Source organism: Chiloscyllium plagiosum, unplaced genomic scaffold (genome assembly GCF_037043375.1).
Source record: "Chiloscyllium plagiosum isolate Xiang-an unplaced genomic scaffold, Cpla_swu_hap1 HiC_scaffold_27, whole genome shotgun sequence".
Lineage (NCBI taxonomy): Eukaryota > Metazoa > Chordata > Chondrichthyes > Orectolobiformes > Hemiscylliidae > Chiloscyllium > Chiloscyllium plagiosum.
The window spans coordinates 12,220,875-12,248,518 of record NW_028270165.1 but is presented as its reverse complement, the minus strand read 5'-3'; the positions used below and the strand labels follow the sequence as shown (position 1 = coordinate 12,248,518).

The 27,644-nt window shown below is 45.4% G+C and overlaps 1 protein-coding gene across 1 annotated transcript in view; it reads left to right on the top strand.

The window, feature by feature from the left end:
• Positions 1–4,152: 4,152 nt before the first annotated feature.
• The window catches only part of LOC148143131 (uncharacterized), a 74,247-nt gene continuing 50,755 nt past the window's right edge, over positions 4,153–27,644 (top strand). The window contains exon 1 of the mRNA XM_087975780.1: positions 4,153–4,623. Coding sequence (XP_087831906.1) covers positions 4,153–4,623 — 471 coding nt within the window. The remainder of the gene's footprint in view (positions 4,624–27,644) is intronic.

Genomic DNA, 27,644 nt, shown 5'->3' with positions numbered 1-27,644 from the left:
GACGGTGTTAGGCAAGAACTTTCAAAAGCTGATTGTGTGCCAATGTTTGCAGGTAAAGGGACGGCTGGAAAATGGGAAGCCTTCAGAACTGTGATAACTAGAGTCCAGAGAAAATATATTCTTGTTAGGGTGAAAGGAAAGGCTGGTAGGTATAGGGAATGCTGGATGACTGGAGAAATTGAGGGTTTGGTTCAGAAAATGAAGGAATGTCAGGTACAGACAGGGCAGATCGAGTGAAGCCTTACAGTATAAAGGGACTGGGAGTATACTTAAGAGAGAAATCAGGAGGGGAAAACAGGGGACATGAGATAGCTTTGGCAACTAGAGTTGAGGAGAATCCAAAGGATTTTTACAAATACATTAAGGACAAAAGAATAAGTAGGGAGAGAATAGGACCCCTCAAAGATCATTAAGGTGGCCTTTATGTGGAACCGCTGGAGGTGGGGGAGATACTAAACGGGTATTTTGCATCAGAGTTTACTGTGGAAAAGGACATGGAAGATATAGAATGTAGGGAAATAGATGGTGACATCTTGAAAAATGTCCATATTACAGAGGAGCAAGTGCGGGATGCCTTGAAATGAATAAAAGTGGATAAGTTCCCAGGACCTGATCAAGTGTACCCTAGAACTCTGTGGGAATCTAGAGAAGTGATTGCTGGGGCTCTTGCTGAGATACTTGTATCATTGATAGTCACAGGTGAGGTGTCGGAAGACTGGAGGTTGATTAACGTTGTGCCACTGTTAAAGAAAGGTGGTAAAGACAAGCCACGGAACTATAGACCAGTGAGCCAGACGTCGGTGTTGTTGGAGGGAATCCAACTGAGGGACAAGATGTACATGTATTGGAAAGGCTAGGACTGATTAGGGATAGTCAACATGGCTTTATGTGTGGGAAATCATGTCTCACAAACTTGAATGAGTTTTTTTGAAGAACTAACGAAGGGAACTGATGAGGGCAGAGAATAGATGTGATCTATATAGACTTCAGTAAGGTGTTCGACAAGTTTCCCCATGGGAGACTGGTGAGCAAGGTTAGATCTCATGGAATACAGGGAGAACTTGCCATTTGGATACAGAACTGGCTCAAAGGTAGAAGGTGGTGATGGAGGGTTGTTTTTTCAGACAGGAGGCCTGTGACCAGTCGAGTGCCACAAGGATCTGTGCTGGGTCCACTACTTTACATCATTTATATAAATGATTTGGATGTGAGCAGAAGAGGTATAGCTATAAGTTTGCTGATGACACTAAAATTGGAGGTGTAGTGGACAGCGAAGAAGGTACCTCAGATTACAACGAGATCTTGATCAGATGGGCCAATGGGCTGAGAAGTGGCAGATGGAGTTTAATTCAGATAAATGTGAGGCGCAGCATTTTGGGAAAGCAAATCTTAGAAGTACTTATACACTTAATAGTAAGGTCCTAGAGAGTGTTGCTGAACAAAGAGGTCTTGGAGTGCAGTTTCATCGCTCCTTGAAAGTGGAGTTGTAGGTAGTGAAGAATAGGATCGTGATTGGATAGTGAAGAAGGCATTTGGTCTGCTTTCCTTTAATGGTCAGAGTATTGAGTACAGGAATTGGGAGGTCATGTTGCGGCTGCACAGGACATTGGTTAGGCCACTGTTGGAATATTACATGCAATTCTGGTCTCCTTCCAATCAGAAAGATGTTGTGAAACTTGAAAGGGTTCAGAAAAGATTTACAAGGATGTTGCTAGGATTGGAAGATTTGATCTATAGGGAGATGTTGAATTGGCTAGGGCTGTTTTCCCTGGACCGTCAGAGGCTAAGGGGTGATCGTGCAGATATTGATAAAATCATGAGGGGCTTGGATACGATAAATGGACAAAGTCTTTACCCTGGAGTGGGGGAGTCCAGAACTAGAGGGCATAGGTTTAGGGTGAAAGAGACCTCAGAGGCAACTTCTTCACTCAGGGAGTGGTATGTGTATGGAATGAGCCACCAGAGGAAGTGGTGGAGGCTAGTCTGGATGGGCATGTAAATAGGAAGGAATTTGGAGGGATATGGGCAATTTGCTGGCAGGTGGGACTTGATTGGGTTGGGATATGTGGTCGTCATGGATGAGTTGGACTGAAGGGTCTGTTTTCATGCTGTCCATCTATGACTGTATAACTCTAAATGCACAATGTGCTGGCAGTCAATGCAGGCAGCCAATACATGTAATATTTTGTAAATTTCACTTTGCAAATCGAAGCGGGCTGACTCAAGATTGGGATACAGACAGACTCTGACCTCATTCCTTTCATCCATTATCTGAGCTGAGATGTCACCTTTTCTTATAAAACCTTAAGTTATCTCGAGAAGGAGCCTGACAGGAAGTTCTGGGACTTGCATATTATTGATATTATTGATACCTGCAACCCATTCTAAAAGATGAATGACTTAACAATCCAGGTTTGTTCAGTATATAATTTCAGTGGCAGGACACTGTAATGTTTTTCCATAAATTCTGTGTCTTATGATCTTGTACTCATAAAGCCGAAAGCCGGTGCTTCAAAATAAACTTGTTGGACTGTAACCTGGTATTGTGTTATATGTAACTTTGTCCATGTTGGGGTGGATTCGCCATGTTAAATGACCCATAGTGTTCTGTTTTGGATGGGTTCAGGTGGATTGGCAGTGTTCAGTTACCCATATTGGGGAGGGATGTGCAGGGTGGGGTGGATTGGCTGTGCTAACTTAACCTACACACCCCTGGGCACTATTTTTTAGATTTAGATTGGATTACTTACAGTGTGGAAACAGGCCCTTCGGCCCAACAAGTCCACACCGACCCGCCGAAGCGTAACCCACCCATACCCCTACATTTACCACTTTACCTAACACTACGGGCAATTTAGCATGGCCAATTCACCTGACTTGCACATCTTTGGAGTGTGGGAGGAAACCGGAGCACCCGGAGGAAACCCATGCAGACACGGGGAGAACGTGCAAACTCCACACAGTCAGTCGCCTGAGGCGGGAATTGAACCCGGGTCTCTGGCGCTGCGAGGCAGCAGTGCGAACCACTGTGCCACCGTGCCGCCTACTATGGGTAAGATGGATTCACTGTGCTAATTTCACTATCATTAAGAGAGTGGTACGTGTAAGGAATGAGCTGCCAGAGGAAATGGTGGATGCTTGTACAATTATGACATTTGAAAGGCATCTGGATGGAACTATAAAATGGAAGGGTTGAGAGGGATATGGGCCAAATGCTGGCAAATGGGTCTAGACTAATTTAGAATATCTGGTTGGCATCGACGAGTTGGACTGTTTCCATGCTGTATATCTCTGACTCTGGCTTGCCACATCTGTATGTTCAGTTTCTCCCTGGTGTCGGTGTTAATGCCTTTGATGTCTCATTTTGCTCTGTGCTTTCCAGGGATTTCATGTCTGGTTGTTCCTCAAGAAGTTGCATTGCAGCTTCACCCTGAACTGACATTATTTTTTGCGCTTTCCAAAATCAGACCTGCTCACTCTCAGCAGTGGAGTTATCCAAAATTCAGAGAGGTGTCAGTCTTGAAGTTTTTGCTGTTCTGCCCCTGTAAGATCCTGAATCAACACCTTGAGGAGAATTAGTTAGAGAGGTGTGAGAACAGAGGGGGAGAGAGAGTGGGATGGTGCTTTCAATTTTCAGTGTGGAATAACAAAAGAAAAGAATGTTCTGCAGAAAGTAGAATTGCTTGTTCTGAATTTGTACCTTGCACTGACAGTCATGACTTTTGTAATCTCTTTCTTTTTACAAAGCATTTGATGATCTGAAGATGGAAGTTTCAAAATCAACAGATGAAGGGCTGATGCCTGAAATATCAACTTTCCTGCTCCTCGGATGCTGCCGGACCTGTTGTACTTTTCCAGCGCCGCACTGTTCAACTCTGACTCTCCAGCTTCTGCAGTCCTCACTTCGACATCAATGTCCGACGTCACTCAATCCATCAGGACTGCAACAATTTTCAACTATGAGTCTGTGAGAAGGAGCAAAGCCTTTTGATTCCTGTTGGAGCACGTCTTCAGCATCAATGGGAATGGATGAGAGACCCTACTGTTGCAGCGCACTGATTGTGGAACCTGAAGCAGTTATACGGCCTGGAAAGAGGAATTCACGTCAGGGAGGGGCTGTACATGCTTTTGTATGCAGCTGAAGCTTCGGCCATGGAGAAACCCAATGGATCCCGCCCCGTGCAGAAACCGTGGAAGTTTGGCGACTGCGGAAAAGGCTTCCGTGTCCCTTCTATCCTGGAGACTCATCAGCGCAGTCATACTGGGGAGAGGCCATTCATCTGCCCCGAGTGCGGAAAGGGCTTCAGCTATGCCTCCGACCTTGTGAGGCACCACCGGGTCCACACCAGGGAGAGGCCCATCTGCTGCCCCGAATGCGGGAAGGCCTTCAGCAATTCCTCTGACCTGGTGAGGCACCAGCGGGTCCACACAGGGGAGAGGCCCTTCAGCTGCCCCGAGTGTGGGAAGGGCTTTACCCAGGGCTCCACCCTGCTGACCCTCAGGCAGGGGCACACCGGAGAGAGGCCGTTCGTCTGCACTGAGTGTGGGAAGGCCTTCAGCAATTCTTCCATCCTGCTGGCCCACCGGCAGCTGCACACAGGGGAGAGGCAGTTCACCTGCTCTGTGTGAGAAGGGCTTTACCCACGCTTCCCATCTGCGGAGGCACCAGCGAGTTCATGTGCCATCGCAGGGGGATTAAAGGAAGGATAGCCAATTGCCTTATTGGCTGGACTATCAACCCAGTTCCGGGGACTGCCAGGTTTGAATCCCGCTGTGGCAGATGGTGGAATTGGATTTTGGTCAGAAATCTGGAGTTCAGAACCTAATGAAGAAATGATTGTTTGGGGGACATCACCCATCTGATTCACTCACATCCCTTTTTAGGAAAGGAAACTGCTGTTGTGGGGAAGGATTCACTCAGTTGTCCCAGCTGCATCCTTTACCCGGTCTGATCTACACGTAACTCCAGACCCACAACAGCATGGTTGACTCTTCATTGCCCACCACTGCCACCAGTCATTCAGTGGGGAAAGACTTACTTGTTTACAGGGTATGGGTTGAAATTGCTGAGTGAGGCAATACTTCCTACAGTTAAGGCTGTACCAAGGATCCAATTACAAACTGACAAGTCGGTGGTGACCAGAGTAAAGAAGGTGAGGTGGTGTGGGGTGGGGGTGCACGCTTTGACCTTAAGCTATTTAAAAAGCAGCTACTTTTTCTACACCTTTTTGCTGGGGGGATCTGAAGCTGTAACAACGTTGGGTCACAATAAAGGTTACCTGAACGTATCGCCGGGCTCAGACTCTCATTGAAGGCTTTGAGCTCCAAGAGGTTTTTTGTTTTAAAGCTGCTCATTTCATTTCAGCCTCCTGCACTAAGTTTCCAATGTCATGTATCAGATGGAGCAGTGAATAAGTAGCTGGTATCATTAGAAATTGTAAATTTTTCAGAAGTGCAGGTACTGCACCGTTTCATCAGCATTGTATAGTTTACTGGCAGCAGCGGCTGTGTTCACGGGAAACGGTGTGGAGGTGCCGGTGTTGGACTGGGGTAGATAAAGTTAAAAATCACACAACACCAGGTTATAATCCAACAGGTTTGTTTGGAAGCACTAGCTTCCAGTGTGCTGCTCCTTCATCGGGTAGCTGTTGGCCGGGGAATAATACACCGATTGTACAGCAAAAGATCACAGTGTCATGCGACTGATAGGATATATTGAACAAACCTAGATTGTTGTTATGTCTTTCATCTTTTCGAATGGGTTGCAGGTTTTGGTTCATTAATATGTAAATCCCAGATCATCTTTAAATTCACGTTCTCGAGATGACTTAATGTTTTATAAAAAAAAGTGACATCTCAGCTCAGACAATGCATTAAAGATGTGAGGTTCGAGAGTCTGTCAGTATTCCAATCTTGAATCAGACTGGTTCTATTTCCAAAGTAGGAAATTATAAAATATTGCATGGATTGACTGCCTGCAGATTGTGTGCTTTTTGAGCAAAATTGAAAATATCTGCAAATATAATTCTGCCAATACAAATTCACTCCATAGAGTTTTGTGTGTATGTGAGTTTGTGTGAGTGCGTGCGTAAGAGTGAAGTGTGAGTGTGATGGAGTTTAAGCCTGTGAGTGTGTGTGGGGTGTGTGTCTATGAGAGAGGTATGAATAAAAGTGAGAGGTTGCATTTTGCTAAACAAGGAAGGGCTGGACGTAGTGAGTTTTGAGAAGATTTGTAGCTCAGGTTGAGGTTTTGGATGTAGGGTTGCTTGCTAAGCTGCAAGGTTCATTTCCAGATGTTTCGTTACCTACTGGGTAACGTCTTCAGTGGGCTTCAGGTGAAGAATGCAGGAATTTTCAGCATTGCTATGTACAGTTAATGGTAGGTCCCTGGGTCGTGTTGTAGAACAGAGATACTTTGGCGGCGGCAGTGGGGGGGGGGGGGGGGGGGGGGGTAGTAAGGGGGTTCAGGTATATAGTTCTTTGAAAGTTGCATCACTGGTAGACAGGTGGTAAAGAAGGCATTTCGCACCATTGCCTTCACTGTCCACCCCATTGAGTATAGAAGTTGGGACATCACGTTGAGGTTGTACAGGATGTTGGTGAGGCCACTTTCTGGGTACTGAGTACAGTTTTGGTGGCTCTGTGATAGGAAGAATACGATTAGAGAGGGTTTCGTAAAGATTTACCAGGATGTTGCCAGGACTGGAGGGTTTGAGTTATAAGGAAAGGTTGGGACTGTCTTCATTGGAGTGTAGGGGGTTGAGGGGTGACCTTACTAAGATTTATCAAATCATTAGGAGTGGAGGTAAAGTGAATAGCAAAGAGCTCTTCCTTAAGACCATAAGACATAGGAGTGGAAGTAAGGCCATAAGTCCACTCCGCCATTTAATCATGGCTGACGGGCATTTCAACTCCACTTACCATACTCTCCCCATTGAAATACCAAGAATTTATCAATCTCTGCCTTGAAGACATTTAATGACCCGGTCTCTACTGCGCTCCATGGCAATGAATTCCACAGGCCCACCACTCTCTGGCTGAAGAAATGTCTCCTCATTTCCATTCTAAATTGACCCTCTCTAATTATCAGGCTGTGCCCCTAGTCTCCCTGCCTAATGGAAATAAACTTACCAGCATCCACACTTTTTAAGCCATGCACTATCTTGTAAGTTTCTATTAGATCTCCCCTCAACCTTCTAAATTCTAATGAATATAATTCCAGGATCCTCAGCTGTTCATCGTCTGTTAGGCCTATGATACCAGCGACCATCGTGTGAATCTCCGCTGGGCACGCTCCAGTGCCACTATGTCCTTACTGAGGTGTGGGGCCCAAAATTGGACACAGTATTCTAAATGGAGCCTAACCAGAGCTCCAAGTCTCAGTAGCACATTGCTGCTTTTACATTCCAACTCTCTTGAGATAAATGACAACATTATACTTGCTTTCTTACGCACGGACGCAACCTGCAAGTCAACCTTTAGAGAATCCTGGACGAGCAGTCCCAGATCCCTTTATACTTTGGCTTTATGAATTTTCTCAATGATTAGAAAATAGTCCATGCTGTATTCTTTTTTCCGAACTGCAAGACCTCACATTTGCTTACATTGAATTTCAACAGCCATTTCCTGGACCACACTCCTAAACTGTCCAAATCTTTCTGCAGCCTCCCCACCTCCTCAGAACTACCTGCCTGTCTGCCTAACTTTGTATCATCAGCGAACTTCGTGGGAATGCCCCCAGTCCCTTTATCCAGATCATTAACATATAAAGTGAACAGCTGCAGCCCCAACATTGAGCCCTGCGGGACACCACTTGTCCCCAGCTGCCATTCCGAAAAAGAACCTTTTATCCCAACTCTCTGCCTTCTCTCAGGCAGCCTATCCTCAATCCATGCCAGTAGCTCAACTCGAATACCATGGATCCTCACTTTACTCAGCTGCCTCCTATGAGGCACCTTATCAAAGGCCTTTTGGAAATCTCGGTAGATGACATCCTCTGGGTTTCCCAAGTCTAACCTACTTGTTAACTCTTCAAGTTTGTCAGGCATGACCTTCCCTTACTAAATCCATGCTGACTTATTTTAATCCAACCATGCACTTCCAAGAATTTAGAAATCTCATCCTTAACGATAGATTTTAGAATTTTATCTACAACTGAGGTTAGGCTAATCGGCGAATAATTTTCCAGCTTTTGTCTTGATCCTTTCTTGAACAAAGGACTTACAACAGTGATTTTCCAATCATCTGGGACTTTCCCTGACTGCAGTGATTTTTGAAAGATTACAACCAACATCTCTGGTAATTCTTCAACCACCTCCATCAGAACGCTAGGCTGTAGCCATCAGGGCCAGGAGATTTCTCAATTTTTAGACCTATGAGCTTTTCGAGCACTTTCTTTTTTTGTAATGGCTACCATACTCAATTCTGCCCCTTAACTCTCCTTAATTGTTAGGATATTACTCATGTCTTCCACTGTGAAAACTGACACAAAGTATTTATTAAGTTCTTCAGCTATTTTCTTATCTCCCATCACTAACCTTCCTGCACCAATTTGGAGCAGCCCAATTTCTACTTTTGCCTCTGGTTTGTTTCTTATGTATTGCAAAAAAACTTTTACTATCATTTCTAACATTACTGGTCCGCTTACCTTCATATTTGATCCTCTCCTTCCTTATTTCTCTCTTTGTTATCTTCTGTTTGTTTTTGTAGTCTTCCCAAGCTTCTGATTTCCCAGTGGTCTTGGCCACTTTATAGGCTCTCTTTTTCGTTGATACATTTCCTGACTTCCTTTGTCAGCCATGGCAGTCTTCTTTCCCCCCCACGCTGCCCGATAATCTTTATTTTTTGGGGGATGAACCGCTGTACTGTGTCCTCAATTACACCCAGAAATTCCTGCCATTGTTGCTCTACTGTCTTCCCCACTAGGCTCTGCTTCCAGTCAATTTTTGACAGTTCCTCCCTTATTGCCCTTTATTTAACTGTAACACCATTACATCTAATTTTCCCTTCTCTCTTTCAAACTGCACACTGATCTCTACCATATTATAATCGCTGCCTCCTAAGTGTTCATTTGCTTTATGATTTTTAATAAAGTCTGGCTCATTACATAGCACTAAGAATTGAAATATGCTCAGTTAGGCCACAATTGAGGACAGTGTGTAAGGGGCGAATGGCCTATTCCGAGCCTTTTGAAATTGACTCTGGCTCTGTGGAAATAGAACCATTGAGTTGTCGAGCACAAAAAACAATCCTTCGGTATGTGCCAACCAGATAGCCTAAATTAATCTCATCCCATTTGCCAGCCCTTTGTCCATTTCCCTCTAAAACTTCCTATTCATGTACCTATCCAGATGCCTTTTAAATGTTATATTTGTACCAGCCTCCACCATTTTTCCTGGCAGCTCATTCAGTTCACACACCAACCTATATGTGAAAAAGTTGCCCCTTGGGGCCGTTTTAAATCTTTCCCCTTTCACCTAAAAACTAATGCCCTCTTGTACTGGGCTCCCCCACCCCAGGGAAAACCTTATCTTTTTCTCATATCCATTCCTGTCAAGATCTTATAAACCTCCATAAGGTCACCTCTCAGCCTCCAATGCTCCAGGGAAAATAGCCCCAGCCAATTCAGCCTCTCCCTGTAGCTCAAACCCTCCAACCCTAGCAACATTCTTATAAATAATTTCTGAACTCTTTTAAGTTTCACAACATCCTTCTTGTTTAGTGAGTAATAGGCTGTGAACAATCTATTTTGTTCAGGTCGTAAGAGGGGGCTTTTCTTGAGGCGAATTAACTTTCACACTTTTTTTTTAATCCTTGGGTTCCTTTTAAATTTTTCCCCTCTCACCCTAAACCTGTGCCCTCTAGTTTGGGATTCCCCCTCCCCTGCGGAAGAGACAAGCAAAAGGAATGAGAAGAGCAGTCACCGGGGAAAAAAAATTGTGACTCCCGCCTTTTTCATCCCAAATTGGTAATTGGACACAAACTCTGTCAGTAACAACCAGCGCCGGTCGCCATTGGTCAGGCGGAGTAGGGTGCGCTCTGATTGGGCGGAGCGTGGATGACGCGCGTCACTGAAGGAGGAGACGGGAAGAAGAAGAAAAACAAAGATGGCGGCGCGAGGCTGCGGTTTTCTCATCGACTCAGCGGGCGGTTTCTGACGGAGGGAGGGGGGCAGACAGGCATCGTTTACCTCAGAAAATACCTTTAAAATACATTTCAAATTAAAGCCGTAACTTTTCAAACAAAAGTTGTGAAGAAAAGGAGACAGTGCCCGGTGGGGTTTATTGTTTATTTGTGTATAATTCCCGGGGCCCGGGAAGGGGGAGGTGACGGTTACCGGGTGAACGAGAAAACAAATTAAAAATGTCGGCGGTGGAGGAGAGAGAGCCGGCGCCCGCGGCTTCTTCGGCGGCGGGAGGTGGAGGAGCGGCTGCGGGGGGTAAAGTCCGGCGGAGCACAAGCTGGAGGAGAGGCTGCACTCGGTGCTGTGCTGGACCGTGAGCCTGGAGCTACCCGCGGCTTCACTCTACCAGGTACCGGGCTGGGCTGAGGGGGAACCCGGGGGATAAGACGGATCGCCATTAGCCTGGAGCCACAATCACTCCCATTCCTAAAACAAACATAATTTCTATTAGAATCACTATCTAATCCTCCATACACCATCTATAATCCATGTAGGAGGGCAGGCTGTACCATCTGACTGAACTGTTCCGATGTTAAATTGTGTATAATGTATAGATATCTTTTTTTATAAAATATACAATGTTATTTAACACATTGGATATGAAATACTGTCATCATGGGATTTGCAGCACTTTACAGCGCTGCAGAAGGTCACAGGCAATATTGTGTACGAGAGCCTGTGTAAACCTCTATGGGTATGTTTTATAAATGTGATTTGAGGTAATTGCACGTAAAATGTGGTCACATGCAGTCATTGGGTAGGATTGTGTGTGTGTGTGTGTGTAGGTATGTTATTTAGATCCAAGGGTTTTGTCTTGCCCAGTGATGATTCGGCTGTGGAGGGAGGGGAGTGGGCATACTATTTAATCTTTCTACCAAATCCAGCATCTTGAAGACCGTCACTTCTTTGCGATTGTTATCTTCCAAAGAATCAACCTACCCAGTATTTAAATGGAGATGTGCATATGTATCGTTGTGCCTGAATGCTAGAACTCTTTTTAAAAAAAATCCTTTAGTATATTTCCTATGCTCCATGCATGGCAATTGGACGTGTTTGATTTTTTTTCTTGCAAGTGTTGTGAAAAGTAGTCTGATCATGTAAAAGTCGACCCTCGTTCTTCAAAGACAAACAGACCAATATTTGAGAGTCAGTGTGATGGCCGTCATGTTCCACTCCAGCTTTGTAGTCTGTCGGTTGTTCGGCTCTACTCCCGTCTTGTCAGTATGTTCCACTAAGTTTTCAGAATTACCATAACTTTTTTTTGCTTTATTCATCATTTGAGCTTCTGCTTATGATACGGTATGAATCTTGACAGGCATGAATTTCAGCCCCTCAAGTAGTATCCAAGTAACAGTTGACCCCCTAAATTTAACCTTGAAAAGTAGTCAAAACTTTAACTATTATTTGAGTATATACAATATAAATGAATTAATGTTCATTGCTACTTCACTTTACGCTATTTTGCCTTATGAAAGGTTTCATATGAACGCTCCACTTTCGGATAGTGGGGAAAACCTGTATCAGTACAATACAGCACAGTCACAAGCCCTTCTTATTTGGTTTAGGCACCCCTGTCAAGCCTGTGCCAATTCTTAATCCTCACTTGGACCTGCTATTTATTGCCCATGTGCGGTTTCTATCCTTCTGTTCATCTCGCGTTCATGTGTCTATCAAGATACACCTTAAACATTGCTAAGGTGCTTGCTTCCACCACCCATCACCCCTCTGTGTGAAAAACCTTCCCCTCCACTTCTCCTGTAGACTGCCCTCTCCTTGCCTTGAACCTGTGCCCTTTTGTAGTTGACCTTTTCACCCTGGGGAATTAAAAAAAAACCTCTGAGTAACATAGAATCCCTAGTGTGGAAAAGACCATTCGGCGCAACATGTGCACACTGACCCTCTGAAGAGTAACCGACACAGACTTATTCACCTACTCCTATTACGCAACATTAGCCCTTGACAAAAGCACCCTCTCCCAGAGCATCCACGTCCTCCTGATAGCTTGGTGACCAGTACTGCATACAATATTCCGAATGTGGTTGAAATAGATAGCTGTAACATAACTTGCCAACTCTTACACACAGGGAAGGCAAGCGTGCTGTATGCCTTCTTGACCATCATACCCACCTCTGTTTCCACTTTCAGGGATCTATATGCCCAGATCCCTCTGCATGCCAGTGCTCCTAAGAGTTCGGTTATTTATTGTACAGTTCTTGTATTTCTTTCTTCCTTGTGTCTGTATCCAGCTTCCCCCTAATTCTACTCCCCTCTTCATCTCTTTGCCCACTCATCACCTCTCCATACATCAGCATATCATAAGACCATAGGAGCTGAAATTAGGCCATTCACGCCATTGAGTCTACTCCACCATTCAATCGTGGCTGTTAACTTTCTCAAGCCCATTCGTCCCAGAACCCTTGATCCCCTTTAATACTCAAAAACATTTCTGTCTCCATCTTAAATATGCTCAATGACCTGGCCTCCACAGCCTTCTGTGGCACTGAATTCCATAAATACACCACTCTCTGGCTGAAGAAGTTTCTCCTTATCGCCCAACTAAAGGGTCTTCCTTTTCCTCTAAGGCTGTACCCTCGGGTCCTAGTTTGTCCTAACAATGGAAACATCTTCCCAACATCCACTCTCTCCAGGCCGTTCAGTATCCTGTAGGTTTCAATTGCAACCCCCCTCATCCTTCTAAACTTCATATAATCCCAGAGTCCTCAAAAGTCCCTCATATGTTAAAATTTTCATTCCTGGGACCATTCTCGTGAACCTCCTCTGAACACTCTCCTGGGCCAACACATCCTTGCTAATAGGAGGCCCAAAACTGCTCTCAATGTTGCAAATGTGGCCTGATCAGAGCCTTATAGAGTCTCAGAAGTACATCCCTGCTTTTGTATTCAAGTCCTGTCAAAATAAATGCCATCATTGCATTTGCTTTCCTAACTACTGACTCAACCTGCAAGTTTACTTTGAGAAAATCCTGGACTTGAACTCCCAAGTCTCTTTGCACTTCGGATTACTGTATTTTCTCCCCATAATCCTTCTGTTCCAACAGTGGCTGCCTGGTGTCAGGGCAGCACTAGTGATTTCCTGACATATGGATTGTATTTGGGGATACCAAGGAATGTCAGGAACTGCGTGTATCTCGGGAGCAATCGTTATTCCTGGGGGAGACAGAGAGGAATGTGATGTGGTCCTGTAAACTCCAGAACTTTGATAACTTCATGAGTCAGCAATAACTCTTTCTGGACCAAGAAACGAAAGGGCCAATGAGAAACTGCTACAAGGGAGTTAACAAATAACATACATTAACTATCGCTGGGAAGAAGGAGGCAAAACAATGAGTTATTTCTTTGGACAGATGAGATAATGATGTTTAATAACTGTGTGACAAAAGGACAATTAATTCTGCCTGTAGAAGGAAGGCCTTGGCGTAAAGGGGTTAATTGCAGGGCAGGCTGTTTCAAACAGGTGGAAAACCCTCAAGGATAAGAAGGTAAGCTACAGACCAGAGGTCTCCAGAAGTGTAGGGAGGTGGTGTCAGAATCTAAAGAAACGTTACACCACAAATCTGAAAGTGATGGAACTCCACCAGAATTCAACTCCAGAATGATTTAGCAGCAGTGCTTGGAAGAACAACACTGCATCAAACCCCTGTCAACTTCCAGAGATGGGCACTGTTGGTAGAAACAATGTTAAATTCCGCCATCACTTGGGCGATAGCCAAGATGGGGGGGGGGGGGGGGCGGTGGGGGGGAAGAGGCTGAACTTGCTTACTTGAGGGGTTTTATTTTTTGGTTGCTACCGACAATAAAGTGTAAATCATTGTTTCAACAGTTGGTTGTCTGTGCAGTTTCTGTGTCAGTATTCAAATTAAAGCGATTCACTCACAATCAGAGTGAGGGGCTGGGATTAATAATGACTCCTTTGCATTCAGCAGGACGGCACATCAATACTGTTATAAAGCGAATGCTGAATCCACCCCCCACTCTCCGAGATCTCAAACCAAAACACCAAAAGAGGAGCGCGTTGCCCTATAATCTATAAAATTAGTGTGAAAAGTGGTGTCATCTGCTCTAGTCTTAAAAACAAAACTAAACCCTGACACTTTAAAATCAACAAAAAGCAATTTTCATATCCAACTTGAATGGTGAACAACTGAACTAATGTATTAACAAACCGAATAAATCCCTTCGAACTATTGACAATTCTGGCATAAAACAGGATTTTTGTCATATGCTGTTCCAATAAATACAAGACCCACTAATATAACAAGAAATAGAATTTCGTCTCTCTGATTACAGCCAGGTTACATGTCTTCCAGAATATTCTGTGCATCCTTCTATTGAATCTTTTGTCAGGAATGTCTCCTCCAATTCCTGCTCTTCTGGTTTTTTTTGTAAATGATGCTCTCTCATTCACAAATGACTGTCAGGGCTGATTTCTCTCTCTCGTGCTGAGGACTCTTAGCTCTAGCAATGGGGAGTTAGCACTGGGGCTCTGTTCAACTGTCCCCTTCTTTTATACCCTTGATGCTATATTGAGTTTTTACAATCGAATTGGTCCTCTGTTGTCAGATTTAAACTTAATAGGTTTTAGTAGCCAAAGGACCTGATTTAAATTAATTGGCTAAATTGAAAAGTCATTATCTCGGCTTGCTAACTGTACGACCTTTTGAAAGAAATGTTTCAGCTTGTGTGCTCTCTGTTGTGATGATGTTACTCCTTTAAGGAGATTATGTTGTTCTTGATTTTTTTCCCCCAACAGGGGTTGTAAAAGGCAGACGGTCTGATTCATTTGGGCTAAGGGACTTCACTAATAGCCAACAGATATTGGAAAAGGCAACAAAGGTTTGAGATTTTTTTTCTAAAACGCTTCTACCGCAAAACCGTCTGCAAGGTCACCCCTCAGCCTTTGACCCTCCAGGGAAAATAGCCTCAGTCTATTTCAGCCTCTTGCAGCAGCTCAAACCCTCAAACCCTGGCAGTATCTTTGTAAATCTTTTCAGAACCCTTTCATGTTTCACAACTTGTTACAAACATGTCGACTAATTCAGAGAAGCCTCTCAATTACAGCTGTAAATGGAGAAAGTGTGTTTAATAATGAGTCACGAATAAAGGCTGCATTAATCTTTTACCATGAAGTTTTACTCCTACATCTCAAAACAGAGCATACAAACCTGGTCAAAAGCAGTCCATGTGATTTAAGACACTATTGGCTGTTTTCCAATGAGGACTGACTTTGCACAGAAACCATAGATATTTTAAATGAAGGTGTACCATTCGTTTTAAGGTCAGGTAAACTTAAGTGGCACTGCATTGGTTTAGAAATGAGAGATCCTTGACACACACACAGCTGACATCATCACTGCACCATTATTAACAAATTGGAATTAAGGCTGGGATGTTTTCCCCCTGGAGCAGAGGAGGATGAGAGGCGAAGTTTATAAAACCGTGAGGGTTACAGATAGGGTTAAGGATTGTTGTCTCTTCCCAAGTATGGCGGAATTTCAAGACTGGAAACACATTTGTATGGTGAGAGGGGAGAGATTGTAAAATTTTTTGCGCCACATATTTTTTCAGAGTGTGGTTTGCGTATGGACTGAGCTGCCAGTGGAAGTGGTTGAGGTAGGTACATTAACAACATTTAAAAGACATTTGGTCAAATACATGGAGAGGAAAGGCTTAGAAGGATAGTGGCCAAGTGCAGGGAAATGGGGTTACTGTTGATGGACATTTTGGTCGGCATGGACCAGTTTGGGCCGATGGGCCTGTCTCCGTGCTGCAGCACTGACTCGTGTCTCTTTGTCTCTCCAACAGTTTTGAGTTTTCAGATGAGCATCTCACTTAATCACACTGAATAAAATCCGATCTCATTAGTCAACTCTGATGTGGAAGTGCTGGTGTTGGATTGGGCTCGACAAGGTCAGAAGTCAAACGGCACCAAGTTAGAGTCCAACAGGTTTCAGAGCACTACTCCTTTGTCGGTGAAGTGACGAAGGAGCAGCATTGAAGAAGGAGCAATGCTCCTAAAGCTTGTGATTTCAAATAAACCTGTTGGTCTGTAAGCTGGTGTTGTGTGACTTCTGATGTCTTCAGCTGTGGGTTTGTGTCGAACTTAATGGGATAGTTTGTCCAATACGGCATTTTTAAACAGTATCATTTGGAGGGATTCATTTGAAACCTTTCAAGAGGTGAGCTCAACAAGACTGAACTATTCAAAGTTACTTGGACTCCATTTTAAAACTTACATCAGGACCGGTAGACATAGAGACTTACAGCACAGAAACAGACCCTTTGGTCCAACTCATCGATGCTGACAAGACATCCTAAATTAATTTGGTCCCATTTGTCAGTATTTGGCCCATATCCTTCTCAACCCTTCCTATTCATGTCCGAAACCAGATGCCTAAGTGGTATAATTGTACCAGCCTCCACTTTCTCTGGAAACTCATTCCATACACACACTACCCTCTGCGTGAAAACATTGCCCCTTACGTCCCTTTTAAATCTCTCACCCAGCCAAATAGCCTCTCCCTGCAGCTCAAACCCTCCAACCCCCGGCAACATCCTGGTAAATTGTTTCTGATACAGAAGTCAATGTTTCGGGAAGAACCCTTCTTCAGTCCTGAAGGAGGGTTAATACCTGAAATGCTAACTTCAGCACCTAATGCTACCTGGCTTGCTGCGTTCTCCCAGCCTCCTGCTTGCCTACTTTGATTTCCAGCAACCGCAATTTTTTTTTGTTTCTAACAAATGGCGGAGCAGACACAATGGGCTGAATGGCCTAATGTCTGCTCTTGTGGTCTTAGCTTTCTGTGGATTGTTTCAGTGGGAACGTGCAGTCCCAGACTCCGAGTAGCGTTGCCCACTGGAAGCAAAGTTTATGGATCACAGAATCCCTCCAGAATGTAAACAGGCCCTTTGGCCCAACAAGGCAACACCAACCTTCCGTAGAGTTACCCACCCAGACCCATTCTCTTAACCCTATTACTTTACATTTACTTGGAGAAAGTGAGGACTGCAGATGCTAGAGATCAGAGTCGAGAGTGTGGTGCTGGAAAAGCACAGCAGATCAGGCAGTATCCGAAGAGCAGGAGAATCAATGTTTCAGGCATCATTACTGAGGAAGGACTTATGCCCAAAACGTCGATGCTCCTGCGCCTCAGATGCTGCCCGACCTGCTGTGCTTTTCCAGCACCACACTCTTGAACAGTCTACATTTACGCCTGACTAATGCACCACGCTGACACATCCCTGAACACTATGGACAATTTAGCTAGGCTAACTCACCCTAACTTGTACATCTTTGTATTGTGGGAGCAAGGAGAACGTACAAACTCCACACAGACAACCACCCCAAGAGTAGAATCAAATCCGGTCCATGGCTCTATGAGGCAGCTGTGCTAACCACTGAGCCACCATGCCGCCCTGAGCCACTGTGGGGTTGCAGTTGGGGGTGCGAGGCGGTGTGCAGTCCAGAATTTTTTTTTAAAAAAGCCCACCAACTTTCCCACTGCACCCATTGCAAGAATGGGGCAAGATTTAGTCCACAGTAGCGTCACTGACTGAATCCGATTGTTGGGAGCACTGGTGCCCCCGCTGGTGTCTTCGCAAGTTGCTGGAAAATGTGAACCTCTTACCACACTCAGGGCAGCTGAATGGCCTCTCCCCTGTATGAACCTGCCGGTGGGTCAGCAGATTGGAGGAATCGCTGAAGCCCTTGTCACACTCTGGGCTGCTGAGTGGCCTCTCCCCTGTATGGACACACCGGTGGGTCAGCAGAGCAGAAGAATTGCTGAAGCCCTTCCTGCACTCGGCAATAGAACGGCCACTCTCCCATGTGGACCCGCTGGTGGGTCAGTAGGTGGGAGGAGCAGTTAAAGCGGTTCTCGCACTCTGGGCAGGAGAACGGCTTCTCCCCTGTGTGGACCCGCTGGTGCCTCAGCAGGTGGGAGGAATTGCTGAAAGCCTTCCCGCAATCAGGACAGCTGAAGGACCTCTTTCCCCCGTGTGGACCCACTGGTGGGCCACGAGGTTGGAGGAGACCGCAAAGCCCTTCCCGCACACTGAGCGGGAGAATGGCTTCTCCCCGGTATGGACCCGCCGGTGGGTCAGCAGTTGGGAGGGCTGGGGAAAATTCTTCCCACACTCAGGGCAGGCAAACGGCCTCTCCCCAGTGTGGACCCGCTGGTGTGTCAGCAGGGAGGAGGAACTGCTGAAGCCCTTCCCACATTCAGGGCAGGGGAACGGCTTCTTGCCTGTGTGGACCCACTGGTGCCTCAGCAGGGCAGATGAATCGCTAAAGGCCTTCCCGCACTCGGGGCAACTGAATGGCCTCCCCCCCCCGTGTGGACCCGCTGGTGCTTCAGCAGGTCAGAGGATTTGCCAAAGGCCTTCCCACAATCAGAGCAGGGGAAGGGCCTCTCCCCGGTGTGGACACGCTGGTGCGCCAGCAAGTGGGAGGAGTGGGTGAAGCTGTTCCCGCAGTCAGGGCAGGTGAATGGTCTCTCCCCAGTGTGGACTCGGCGGTGGTCCAGCAGGTGGGAAGAGCGGATAAATCCCTTCCCACACTCTGCGCAGGAGAACGGCCTCTCCTTGGTGTGACTGCGCTGATGAATTTCCAGGGCAGATGGGACACTGAAGCCTTTCCCGCAGTCAGCACACTTCCACGGTTTCTCCATGGGGCGAGATTCCTCTGGTTTCTCCATGGCCAAAGTTTCAGCTGCACACAAACGCATGTACAAACCCTCCCTGCCGTGAATTCCTCTTTCCAGGCTGTATAATTGTTACAGGCTGCACATTCAATGCGCTGCCACAGTAGCGTCTCTCATCCAGCTCCACTGATGCTGAAAGCGTACTGAAACACAAAACAAAGAGTTTTGCTCCTTCTCACAGAATCATAGTCGAAAATCGTTACAGTCCCAATGGATTGATTGACTGTCTGTCATTGACATGAAAATGAGGACTGCAGATGCTGGAGAGTCAGTCAAAAATGTGTGATGCTGGAAATACACATCAGGTCAGGCAGCATCCAGGGAGCAGGAGAGTTGCTGTTTCGGGCATAAGCCCTTCAACTACTGAATTTGAAACTTCAGTCTACAAATCTTCAAATGCACTGGAAAAAACAGATTATGAAAGTTATCACTGTCAGTCAGGGGAGAAATTCAGAACAAGCAATTCTACTTTATGCGGAACATTCTTTTCTTTTGTAATTCCATGAAATTGAAAGCACCAAAACCCTACTCTGATTTCTCTACATTTACACCTGATTAATGCATCTAACCTACACATCCTGGACACTATGGACAATTTAACATGGCTAATTCACCCAAACCTGCACATCTTTGGATAGTGGGAAGAAACAGGTGCACTGGAAGAAATCCGCAGCAAACACCAGACGGAAAATGTGCAATATCCATATAGACAACGGCCCCGAGGCTGGAATTGTATCTGGCTCTCTGGTGCCGTGAGGCAGCATCACTAACCACAGACACCGTACCTTCCTTTTCCAGTCCTGCCACCAAGTCACTCAGCTTGAGCTCAAGCAAAGCACTACGTTTAATTTTCACTTCACACACACTGAACTTTCGGCCCGTCCCCACTTCCCCCACAGGAAATGCAAACAGCTGGGGGGTTGCCACATCGAATCCCTACAGTGCGGAATGAGGCCATTTGGCCCAACAACTCTCCATTTACCTGCGACTAATATACCTAATCCACACATCCCTGAACTCTATGGGGCAATTTAGCATAGCCAATTCACCCTAACCTGTACATCTTTGGACTGTGGGAGGAAACCGGAGCATCTAGATGAAACCCACACAGCTACATGGGGGGGAACGGGGGACAATGTGCAAACTCCACACAGACAGACAGTCACCTGAAGCTGGAGTCAAATCCTTGTCCCTGGTGCTGTGAGGCAGCAGTGCTAACCACTGAGCCACGTGCTGCCCGTGTGTGCTGAAAGAGATGCAGTGTGGAACTTTATTGAATGTCCCGCACAGTGGATTGTTGAGTAAGGTTGAGTCTCAAAGGATCTGGAAAGAGGTAGCCAACATTTTGGAGCGCATTGCTACAGATGCTGGAATCCGTCCTGAAAACAACAAATGCTGTAGATCACAGCTGGTCAGACAGCGTCCACATAGAGAGAGCAAGCTAACATTTCAGGTCTTCTTTGAGATTTATAAAATCTTGCTGGATACAGAGAAGATGAATGCCAGGAGTCATTTCCCTGGAATGAGGGATTTCAAGACTAGCGGACATATTTTTAAGGTGAGAACAGAAAGATTTAAAAACAAAATAAGGGGCAACATTTTTACACAGAGTGCTTCACGTGTGGAATGAATTTCCAGAGGAAGTGGTAGATGCGCCTACAGTCACAACATTTAAATGACATTTGGATAAGTACATGAATAAGAAATGTTCAGAGGGATATTGGGCCAAGTACATGTAGGTGGGACTAGTTTAGTTTGGGATTATGGTCAACATGGACTGGTTGGACCGAAGGATCTGTTTCCGTGTTGCGCGACTCTGACTGGATACAGTGGATGTGGGGAAGATGTTTCCACCAGTAGGAGAAACGAGGACCAGAGGACACAGGCTCAGGGTGAAGGAATGCCCTTCAGAACTGAGATGAGGAGGAAATTCTGCAGCCAGAGGATGGTGAATCTGTGGATCTCATTGCTGCAGAGCGCTGTGGAGGCCAAGTCGTTGAGGGCATTTAAGACAGGGATAGATAGGTCTTTGATAAGTAAGGGGATCAAGGGTTACGAGGAGAAGGCAACAGAATGGGGTTGAGAAACATATCGGCCATGATCGACTGGTGGAGCACACTCAATGGGCCAAATGGCCTCATTCTGCTCCTGTATATTGTAGTCTTAAAACTGGGCAGATTACTGAAGTGGTTTTCATGAATAATTTCAGAGTCCTGAAGTAAAGTCGTAGAGGTGTACAGCACGGAAACAGACCCTTTCGTCCAACTCGTCCATGCCGACCAGTTATCCTAACCGAATCTCGTCCCATTTGCCAGGACTTGGCCACTATCGCTCTAAACCTTTCCTATTCATATACCCATCCAGATGCCTTTTAAATGCCTTAGTTGTACCATCCTCCATCACTTACTCTGACACTCATTCCACACATTCACCACCCTCTGCATGAAACACTTGTCCCTGAGGTCCCTTTTAAAATCTTTCCCCTCTCACTCTAAACCTATGCCCTCTAGTTCTGGACTCCACAACCCAGGAAGAAGACCTTGTCTGTTTATAAAATCATGAGGATTATGGATAGAATAAACGTGTCGAAGGTCACCCCCCCCCCCCGCCCACCACCACCACAAAAGCTTCTGACGCTCCAGGAAAACAGCCCGAGTCGATTCTGCCTCTCCAGATAGCTAAAATCCTCCAAACCTGGCAACTTTCTTGTAAATCTTTTCTGAACCCTTTCAAGTTTCACAGCATTCTCCTGTTAGGAAGGAGGCCAGAATTGCATACAACATTCCGAAAGTGGCCTAACCAGTGTCCTATACAGCTGCAACGTGACCTCTCAACTTTCCTACCCAATGCACTGACCGATAAAGGAAGGCATACCAAATGCCTTCCTCACTGTTCTATCTACCTGCGACTCTACTGTCAAGAAGCTATGAACCTGCACTCCAAGGTTTCTGTGATCAGCATCACTCCCTCGGACCTTACCTGATTTGCTTTTCCAAATGTAGTACCTCACATTTATCTAAATTAAACTCCATCTGCCATTCCTTCGCCCATTGGCCCATCGGATCAAGATCCCATTGTCATCTGAGGTAACCTTATTTGCTGTCCACTACACCTCCAATTTTGGTGTCATCTGCAAACTTACTAACTATACCTCTTATGCTCACATCCAAATCATTCATATGAATGATGAAAAGTAGTGGGACCAGCACCAATCCTTGTGGCACAACACTGGTCACAGGCCTCCAGTCTGAAAATCAACCCTTCACCACCACTCTCTGTCTCCTACCTTCAAACCAGATCTGTATCCAAATGGCCAGTTCTCCCTGTATTTGTCGAGATCTAACCTTGCTAACCAGTCTCTCATGAGGAACCTTGTTGAATGCCTTTCTGAAGTCCATGGAGATCATGTCGACTGCTCTGCCCTCGTCAATCCCTTGCTGCTTCTTCAAAAAATTCAATCAAGTTCGTGAGGCATGATTTCTCACGTACAAAGCCATGCTGACTATCCCTAATCAGTCCTTGCCTTTCCAAATACATGTAAATCCTGTCCCTCAGGATTACCTCCAACCACTTGTCCTCCGGCAATGTCAGGCTCACTGGTTGATAGTTCCCTGGCTTTTCCTTGCAATCTTTCTTAAATATTGGTACCACGTTAGACAACCTCCAGTCTTTCATCACCTCACTTGTGACTATCGATGGTACAAATACCTCAGCAAGGGACCCAACAATCACTTCTCTAGCTTCCCACAGAGTTCTAGGGTACAACTGTTCAGGTTCTGGGGATTTATCCACTTGCATGCATTTCAAGACATCCAGCACCACCTCCTTTGTAGTATGGACATTTTTACATTTTTCAAGATATCATCATCTGTTTCCACACATTCTATTTCTTCCATGTCCTTCCCTACAGTAAACACTGATGCAAAATACTTGTTTATTATCTCCCCCAACTCCTGCAGCTCCACACATAGGCTGTCTTGCTGATCTTTGAGGGGCCCTGTTCTCTCCCCAGTTACCCTTTTCTCCTTAATGTATTTATAAAAACCCTTTGGATTCTCCTTAACTCTACTTGTCGAAGCTATCTCATGTTCCCTTTTTGCCCTCCTGAGTTTACTCTTTAGTATACTCCAACTGCTTTGTACTGTCAGGATTCACTCGATCTCTCCTGTCTATACTTGTCATATGCTTCCTTCTTTTTCTGAACTAAAAGCTCAATTCCTCTAGTCATTCAGCATTCACTACACTTACCAGCCTCCCCTTTCACCCTGGGTTCCAGATGAGAGTGGTGCTGGAAAAACACAGCAGTTCAGGCAGCATCCAAGGAGCAGGAAAATCGATGTTTTGGGCAAAAGTCCTTCATCTAATCTAGAATCTGGTTTCCAGCATCTGCAGTCCTTGTTTTTACCTAGTTTTTCCCCTTTCACCCGAACAGGAATATACTGTCTCTGGACTCTCAGTTTCTTATTTTTGAAGGCTTCCCATTTTCTAGCCAGCCCTTTTCCTGCGAACATCTGCTCCCAGTTAGCTTTTGAAAGATCTTGCCTAATACCAAGTTAGCCATCCTCCAATTTAGATCTGGTCTATACTTTATCATCACTCTTTTCTGGCTCATAGAATTATGGTCACTGGCCCCAAAGTGCTCCTCCACTGACAGCTCAGTCACCTGCCCTGCCTTATTTCCCAAGAGTAGGTCACGGTTTGCACCTTCACTAGTCAGAACATCCACTTACTGAATCAGAAAATTTTCTTGTACACATTTAAATTCCTCCTTAACTCTACTTGTCGAAGCTATCTCATGTTCCCTTTTTGCCCTCCTGAGTTTACTCTTAAGTGTGCTCCAACTGCCTTTGTACTGCCTTTAAACACTATAGCAGTCCCAGTCTATGTTTGGAAAGTTAAAATTCCTGACCATAACCACCCTATTATTATTACAGATAACTGAAATCCCCTTACAATTTTTTTCTCAATTTCCCTCTGACTATTAGGGAGTCTGTAATAAAATCCCAATAAGGTGATCATCCCTTTTCTTATTTCTCAGTTCCACCCAAATAAGCTTCCTGCATGTATTCCCAGGAATATCCCCCCTAAGCACAGTAATATATCCCTTATCAAAAAAACCACTCTCCCTCCTCTCCTGCCCCCTTTCTACCCTTCCAATACCATGTGTGTTCTAGAACATTAAGCTGCCAGTGCTGTCCATCCTTGAGCCATGTTTCTGTAACTGCCATGATATCTCATTCCCAAGTTCCTAACCATCATCTGCCTTCCCTCTTCGGCCTCTTGCAATTGAAATAAATGCAGTTTAATTTACCAGTCCTACCTTGTTCTCTGCTTTGTTACTTCCTGCTCTGATTGTTTAACTCAGTCCCTTTCCCAACTGGACCAGTCACAGACTGAACTCTTTCCTCACTATTTCTCTGGGTCCCAGCAATCCGTGCCCCCCACCCACCCCTACCTTACTAGTTTAAATCCTCCTGAGCAGCTCTCGCAAATCTCGCCGCAAAATATTAGTCCCCTTCCAATTCGGGTGCAATCCATCCTTCTTGTCCAGGTCTTTTCTACCCCAGAAGAGATTCCAATATTCACATTTTTGGATCCTTTCTCCCATGCACCAGTTCCTCAGCCACGCAATCATCTGCCCTGTCCACCTATTCTAGTCTTTCAAGCCTGCACCAGCGTTCAACAGATCATGACTGGATATTAATCTACCTACATCTAGGTGGATACACTGGGATTTTTTTTTCACTGGAGCATAGAGGTGACCTCACAGAGGATTATAAAATCACGAAGGATAGAGATGTCCTTTCGCTCAGATGTGAGCATCAAGATTAGGGAGCACATTTTTAAGGCGAGAGGAGAAAGATTTTAAAAAGACATCAGAAGCACCCTTTTTTTAAGAGAGGAGTTTGTGTGTGGAATGAATGTCCAGAGAAAGCCCAGAGGTCAGATCAGTTTTCCTTCGTGTGAATCCAAGGAAAGCGATGGGATCAGACGTAGGACCAGGCCGTGCACTCAGAGCATGGGCAGATCAACTGACAGAGGTCTTCTCACACACCTTCAACTTCTCCCTGCAGCAGGCCATTGTCCCTGCCTGTTTCAAGAGGGCCAACATCATCCCTGTGCCTCAGAAGACTCATGCCCAGTTGCCTTAACTTCGGTGGTCATGAATTGCTTTGAAAAGTTGGTCATAGCATTAATCAACTCCAGCCTTCCCACTACTCTTGCCCCACTCCAATTTGCCTATCGGCAAATTGGGATCCACGTCAGATGCCATATCATTTGCCCTTCCCTCCTCCCGAGAACATCTTGACACCAAGAACAGGTACGTAAGAATCCTACTTGACTACAGTTCAGCCTTCAACACTGTTATCTCCTCGAGACTGATTACTAAACTTAGTGATCTCGGACAAAGCCCCACTCTCTGCAACTGGATCTTCAGTTTCCTGACCCACAGGCCACAATCAGTGAAGACTGGGGACAATATTTGATCCTCACTAACACTCAACACTGGAGCCCTCCAGGGGTGCATACTCAGCCCCCTACTGTACTCACTGTCTACCCATGACTGCGTCACCAAATACAAGACTAATGCCATTTACAAGTTCACTGGTACCATTATAGTCAGTCAATTCTCAGATGGCAACAAAACAGACTGCAGACGGGAGATGGAAGACCTGGAAAAATGATGCACTGAAAACAAACTAGATCTCAATGCTAGCAAAAACAAGAAACTCGTTATTGACTTTTGGCGGGATGTTACCCATGCCCCCATACACATTAACAGCACAGAGGTGGAATGAGAGGAGAGTGTCAAGCTCCTGGGAGTGGTCATCCACAACAAGCTGTCTTGGATGTATCACGACCTGGTATGGCAACTGTACCATTCAAGATTGGAGACGGTTACAGAGAGTGGTGAACTCAGCCCGGACAATCACAAAGGCCTACCTCCAATCTATAGAATCCATCTACCAGGCCTGCTGTCAAGGGAAGCCGCCAGCATTCTTAAAGATCCATCCCACTCTGGCAATGTTTGTCTACAACCTCTACCATCGAGGAGAAGGTACAGAAGCCTGAACAAACGCACCAGCCAGTTTTGTAACAGTTTCTACCCTACTATTGTTAGAACACTGAATGGACTCTCAAACTCTCAGGATTTGCCTGAACCTTTGTTTTTGTTTTTGTCGCTGTTTACCTATTATTTACTATGCTACTTAACTATGTGATCGCAAGACAACGCTTTTCACTGTGCCTCAGTACATGTGACAATAAATAAATTCAATTCAGTTCAAGTGGTGGATGTAGTCCACTTAAAAGGGTTAAAAAGCATTTGGATCAGCACATGAATAGGAATGGTTCGGAGAGATGTGGGCCAAACACTGGCAGGTGCAACTAGTTTAGTTTGAGAACATAGTCAGCATGGACGAGTTGGACAGAACAGTCTGTTTCTGCACTGTCTGACTGTCTAACTGTTCTATACTGGTCTTAAACCCATTTTGTTGCCTCCCCCCATGACCATCCACTTCCTTGTTGTCGAAAATTCAAATGAACTCAGCCTTGAATATATTCAATGAACCCCCCCCCCCACCCCCCCAACTGCAGGAAGACATCGCCACCTCTGAATTCCTCTTGCTAATGTACCACTTGTCTTGCTCATTGCTTGCTGATATAGAAGGACGCTGAGGCCTGTTTGTACATCAACACATCATTCCTGATGAAGGGCTCGAGCCTGAGATGTCGAATCTCCTGCTCCTCAGATGCTGCCTGAACCTGCTATGCTTTTCCAGCGCTACACTTTTCGACTCTGATCTCCAGCATATGCAGTCCTCACTTTCTTCACATCCCAATATATCACTATTTAAGGAATGCGTCTCCTTTCTGCTTTTTTTTTTAAAAAAACAGCAAATGCGATAACTTCACATTGTGCTACTACATTTGCATGTGTTTGCTAACTGAGACACAATCTTGGACCAACTTTTCCAGACTCTCTCCCCTCGCCGGGATTCACTCCCATTCCTTTCAATTGCTGCAAAACAAAAATTGAACCCCAGAATGAAAACAAATGGAAAAGGGGGTAAGAAAAGAGAGTGCCGTACTCACAGATGTTGGACAGAGGAAAGAAGTTGCAGTCTGGGGTGAAGCTCAATCTTCATTCAGAGAGGAACAACAGCAGTAGCAGCTTCAAAAGCTCATGGTCAAACTTCCGTATTCAGACAATAGCAAGGCTCTGATTGACAAAGGAATCAGGCTCCTTCCGGTCATCCCGAGCTCCCCATTGGCCCATCAAAAGAAGGTCGCGGTCCGTAATTGCGGAAGGCGTGGGGCATGCGCAGTTCTTGTTAACGCCGCCGAACATGCGCAGTACTTACTGACACCGAGGCGTATGCGCAGTGTGGTCTGTGGCGATGCTGGTGTTGCTGACAAGATTTTGGACCCGAATGTCAAATGTCAAATAAATTCAATTCAGTTCAAGTGGTGGATGTAGCCACATTTTTTTAAACCTGTAGCTCGACATTTTATTGCGTTTGCATTTTGTGTGACTCCTCAACTTTTGAATGTCTTTTCCCCAAGGGAGGGGAGTCCCCTAGAGGCATAGATTTCGGTTGAGAGGGAAAAGATTTCAAGGGACCTCAGGGTCAGAAAAAAACACTTTGAAAGTTAATTCCCCTCAACAAATGCCCCCTCTTATGCCCTGAACAAGATAGATTGTTCACAGCCTATTAATCATGAGTAGCAATGATGTTG